General features: G+C 36.6%; 1 protein-coding gene across 2 annotated transcripts; it reads left to right on the forward strand.

Annotated features, from left to right (window-relative positions):
• On the forward strand, positions 232-5,463 carry LOC107625256. 2 transcript variants are annotated; one of them, XM_021115798.1, is made up of 6 exons: positions 232-1,195; positions 2,220-3,101; positions 3,193-3,648; positions 3,777-3,963; positions 4,212-4,498; positions 5,057-5,463. In XM_021115798.1, the coding sequence occupies exons 1-6, from the start codon at positions 539-541 to the stop codon at positions 5,195-5,197; spliced, it is 2,610 nt and encodes an 869-aa protein (XP_020971457.1). In that variant the 5' UTR covers positions 232-538; the 3' UTR covers positions 5,198-5,463. The 2 variants fall into 2 exon arrangements, with proteins under 2 accessions (XP_020971457.1, XP_016183337.1); XM_016327851.2 differs by having other exon boundaries at positions 240-1,195; positions 4,212-5,463.

Below are 5,852 nucleotides of genomic sequence, written 5' to 3' on the forward strand. Positions count from 1 at the left end.
CAATCCGATTCCAGCCTTGCCCGTGGATCCCCGATCCATCCTTCAAACCGTACCAGAGACATCTCGTACACAAATAATTCACAATATTATATATTTTATTTATTGTTTTGTTTTTAATTGTTTTGATGGATGATGTATAGTACGTTAATACTACTTGGTTATTAGCAATATAAATAGAAACTAACAAAATAAAAAGAAACAATTAAAAAAATGAGCTTCCGAGAAAAATGCATTCAAATGGATGAGTGTGATCTATTTTGGCAAACACCATCTGTTTTTGGGTACTTTGGTCGCTCATGATAACGTGGGCAAACCCATAATCACTAATCTCTATTCACTCTCTCCCTCCAAGCAGAAAATTGCTGTCGTTAACGTCATACCCTCAATATTAATGGTCTCTCTTCTTGGATCCCTACAAATGCACAACTCTTTTCCCCCTTAGACATTTTTTGTTTGTCATAATTTTTGCTGCTGGTCATAGTGGTCGCCGCCACCGTTTCTCGGTTTGGTTTCTGACCCATTACCTATTCTTCACCTAATGGGTCAGCAAACCCACCAAGACTCCTACCCGGGTTCTCTTCCGTCCGCCTTGTCTGTTAATGAAATTCATTACCATCACCATCACCACCATCACCATCACCACTCCCATATTGGAATTGGCCAAATTTCCCAACTTGGCCAAGATTTGGAGGCTTCCAATCTTGACCAAAATCTTGACCCAAGCCAATTCGAGCTTCCTGAAAAGGAAGACAATGGCCTACCGTCGCCTTTTATGAAGCTTGAGGGCTTGAGTCAAGATGACATAAGAGAATCTGCCTATGAAATTTTTTTCACGGCATGCCGGTCGTCCCCGGGATTTGGTGGTCGGCACGTGCTTTCAATTTATGCCAGCCTCCAAGAGAATGAGGCAAAGGCGAGCCATGTGGTGATGTCTCCAACGAGTAAGGTGAAGCGGGCGCTAGGATTGAAAATGATAAAGAGGTCACCGTCTAGGAGAATGGTGTCTGGTGGCGTTGCTGGAATCGCAGCGTCATCGTCCCCCAAAAACGGATCTAATAGTCCTATGGTGAACCACAATATGCTTCGGCCGCGGCGGCCAATGACATCAGCAGAGATTATGAGACAACAAATGAGAGTGACTGAGCACAATGACTATCGATTGAGGAAAACTTTGACAAGAACCCTCGTTGGCCAAGTATGTAAACATGCATCAACATACTAACATTAGTAATGTTATCACTTTTTTAAACAATTGTGACAATTACAAATGTTTTTGTTATAGTTTCTAAATAAATGAGATTTAATGAGTAGCCAAGGTAAGGAGATAGAAAACTTTGAACTAAATCCAACATGTGTAATGATGTTAATTAGAGATAGATTACAGAGCAGTTGATTTTCTTTTTGTTTGGTACTTGTGCTGAATTGTCAATAAAGGTATCGTTAAAATTTTTTATTAATTTCAGTTGGAATCTAGTTAACTTGTATTTTTATTATTAATTGAGAATTATTTTATGAAAGTCTATTTTTTTTTTAATGTATTTGTTATGTATTTATTAAAACAATAGTTTTAAATTTTTTACTAATCAATTTCTATAGGAAATAGAAAGTTGGAGTTTTCAATATAGTTGTTATGCATTTATTAAAATAAAATTTAAAAACTTTTACAAATGATAATTTTAATATGCATCTTATTCATCAAGTTAAAACACATAATAGCTAAACCATTTTAATGTTACAAATTGATATTTGACTTGTAACTTCTTTTTAGATTTGTTTAATGCAATTCTAATGTTTTACCTTTTGATTTGATCTCATCTTCCGTAATATTTTTCTTTTTTTTAAGAAACTATCATGAAACAACAAATTCTAAATCTATTTTTGTTTTCTCTTTTGGCAAGAATGATATATTATATTTCTCTTACTCTTTTTCTCTCTCATCAACATGCATGTTATTTTATTTTTAACAATGGATGGAGGAAAAATAACTTGATTCTAGAAACTAGAAAGATCAGTTATCTCACGAATATGAACCCCATAACATTATTATATATATAACCATGTGCATTCTAGTCTCTCTATTGATTTTAATTTTGTTGTGCATTTTGGTTCATATCATAATGAATCATAATAATGATCACTAATTATTAGCTTTTTTTGTTCTTCAAATTTATCCTCATCCCAAAATGGTCTAATTATTTCAAATTATTTAAATAATACAGGCGGGAAAAAGAGCAGACACTATAATTCTCCCTTTAGAACTTTTGCGCCATGTAAAGCCATCAGAGTTCAGTGATTCCACTGAGTACCACATGTGGCAAAGAAGGCAACTCAAGATCCTAGAATTAGGTCTACTCCAACACCCTTCTGTTTATGTAGAAAAGACCAACACATTTGCAATGCGCCTTAGGGATATCATACGCAATAGCGAGTCCAAACCAATAGACATTGGAAAGAATTCAGACACATTAAGAACACTTTCAAATTCAGTTGTATCACTGGCATGGAGAGGCCCCAATGGTGCACCTGCTGATGTTTGCCATTGGGTCGATGGCTTCCCTCTCAACGTTCACCTCTACACTTCTCTTCTTCAAGCCATATTCGATATAAGGGATGAGACTTTGGTTCTCGATGAGGTTGATGAGTTACTTGAACTAATGAAGAAAACATGGCCCATTCTAGGGATAAATAAGGCAATTCACAATGTGTGTTTCACTTGGGTACTGTTTCAGCAGTTTGTAGTAACAGGGGAGGTAGAATCTGATCTTCTCTGTGCATCACATGCTATGTTGGGTGAAGTGAACACTGATGCCAAGAAGGAGAAGGACTCTTTGTATATCAAGTTATTGACATCAGTGATGAGTGCAATGCAGAGTTGGTCGGAGAGGAGGCTACTTAACTACCATAACCATTTCGAGCGAGGGACGCTTAGCCAGATAGAGAACCTCCTTCCTATGGTTTTGTCAGTTTCAAAGGTTTTGGGTGAAGATCAGATCATATCTGATGGAGAAAGAGGGGAGAAGGCTGACAAAACCATAGTGGATATGTCTGGTGATCGGATTGAGTCTTGTATTCGATCTTCCGTGAGAAGTGCATTTCAAAAGGTTTGTATTTAGTCCATATTATCATGTTGTAATTGTTCTTTCTACTGTTTTAGCCATTCATTAATATACAATTTGTTTATTTCCTATATAGATTCTTGAAGAAGTAAATACCAAGACTATTGAGACCGAAATAAAGGCTGATTTAAGTGATATTCTACTTCGTTTGGCTCAAGAGACAGAAGCATTAGCATTGAAGGAAAGGGAAACTTATACTCCAACGCTAAAGAAATGGCTCCCAACGGCTGGTGCGATAGCGGCATTGACGTTGCACGACTGCTACGGGCAAATTTTGAAGCAATATCTAAATGAGGTGAATGCATTAAATTCTGAGACTGTCAGGGTGTTGCTGAGGGCTGGTAAGTTAGAAAAGACTTTGGTCCAAATGATGGTTGAAGGTTCCCTTGAGGGAGAAGAAAAGGCAAAAGCAATAGTAAAAGAGATGATGCTTTATGAAGTTGATACAATCATATGGAACCTATTGAGAAAATGGATACATGAATCGTTGCACAAGGGCAAAGAGGCTTTGCAAAATGCAAAGGAAACAGAGGTAACTTTTGGCTTTATCATTTTGCTCATTAAAAGATTAATTATCGAATTTATTTTTAAATATTACATGTTTTTTTAGATAATCCTTAATGTGCTTTTTTATTTTCTTTAATTTCTCCTCTATTATAGACATGGAATCCAAAGTCCAAAGCAGAGCCGATTGCACAATCTGCTGTAGAGCTAGTGAAATTGGCCAAGACTATTATGGAGCAATTTTTCCAGATTCCAATTGGAATTACTGAAGATATAGTTCAAGAACTTGCCAATGGACTAGAAAATCTCTTGCAAGACTATATCATGTTTGTTTCAGCATGTGGTAAGCACTTTGAATATAAATAAAGCTTAAGGTGTTTATTTTATAGAGTATAATTAATCTGTATCTAAGAAAGGTTTGACGACTTTGTAGAGGTATGATCTTTTCAATTTGCTTGCATTCTACTTTGATAATTAAAAGATAGCTCAATTCCCCGGATGTCCCTACAATTTTCCTTAATTTGTGAATAAGTTTTTATAATTTAAAAATGTTTGTAATTGAGTCCTCGAATTTTCATTTTTGCTTTCCAGGTACAAAACAAAGCTATGTTCCCGTGATTCCCTCACTGACAAGATGCAACCGAAATTCAAAGTTCAGTATGTTCTTGAAGAAAGGATGTCAATGCGGTGGTGGTGGTTCATCGGAGGCAGATCACATAAGTAATGTAACAAAAGAAGGTCATAATCCTAGGCCATCGACTAGTCGTGGCACACAACGCCTCTACATTCGTCTCAACACCTTATTCTATCTCCTGACCCATATCAACTCCCTTGAGAAAACACTCTCTCAAAACCCTGTTGTACTTCCTTCAACTCGCCATCCTTATGGAAACCGTCGCAGGAGTTACAACAATGGTTCTTATTTCGAGAAAGTACTTTCCTCCCTTCCAACAGCATGCCAATACGTGGCAGAAGTGGCTGCCTACCGTCTCATATTCCTTGACTCCGACTCAGTTTTCTATGAGAGCCTCTATGTTGGCGATGCAGCCAATGCTAGGATTAGGCCTGCATTGAGAACCTTGAAGCAAAACATCACACTCATGACCACGCTTCTAACAGATAAAGCTCAATCATTAGCATTGAAAGAAGTCATGAAGGCATCCTTCGAAGCTTTCCTAATGGTCTTGCTTGCTGGTGGGAACTCAAGGGCATTTACTAAATCAGATTACCACATTGTGAGCGAGGATTTTGAGAGCTTGAATCGTGTTTTCTGCTTGTGTGGAGAAGGACTAATAGCAGAAAGTGTGATGGACACAGAGGCTGCAATAGTTGAAGGTATTATAGCATTGATGGGCCAAAGTACTGAGCAATTAATTGATGATTTCAATATTGCATCATGTGAAACAAGTGTGGTAGGTGTTAATGGCCATGGCTATAAGTCACAAGTGCCGCCTACTACAGGAAGGTGGCATAGATCAGACCCAAACACTATATTGAGGGTCTTGTGCCATAGAAATGATAGAACTGCAAACCTTTTCTTGAAGAGGACATTTCAATTACCAAAGAGGAGGTCATAGAGAAAAGGAGGCTAGGTTGTATCTCTTCTCGTAGTTAATTCAAAAGATCCCAATTTTCAATGCATATTTTGAACACACTCGTACTTTTTTACCATGATGCACTATGGGGGAGGGAGCAGATTGTATTTGAAAGCACAAAATGATGTCAAATGGAGCAAATTGAAAGCAACAAAATATGTGCTAAACTGTATTATTACTGTAACATATTTTTTTATTCTTTTGGGAGAAAAAAAGGGACAAGGGAAATTACCACTATGTTTGTTTTAGTGTAGTTTGTTAATAATGTTGGTTAGAGTCTAAAAGTAGCTTGTAGCTGGGTTTTTTAGCCAGTGTCCAGTGGGTATCTATGCTACTATTAGTCTACACTGCAAATTACAGAAAATGAACATATAGGCCTGCGCAGACTTTTCTTGAGATTTCTACATATTATGTTTTGCCAAGTACATAGATCAAAATAAGTAACAACTAACAAATTTAGGCAAACAAAAAGCCAAAAGGTATATTAATTTTAAATTATTCTTTGATATCTTTCTAAATACCGAATAAAGTATAAAAATAATGAAAATGATGGATGAATAAGTAATTTTAAAAACTAAATTCAACCAAATTAGACAATAAATAATTGGCCTAAGACCTAGCTCACATGCCACTATTC

The sequence above is a fragment of the Arachis ipaensis genome, chromosome B02, assembly GCF_000816755.2.
Source record: "Arachis ipaensis cultivar K30076 chromosome B02, Araip1.1, whole genome shotgun sequence".
Taxonomy (NCBI): Eukaryota; Viridiplantae; Streptophyta; class Magnoliopsida; order Fabales; family Fabaceae; genus Arachis; species Arachis ipaensis.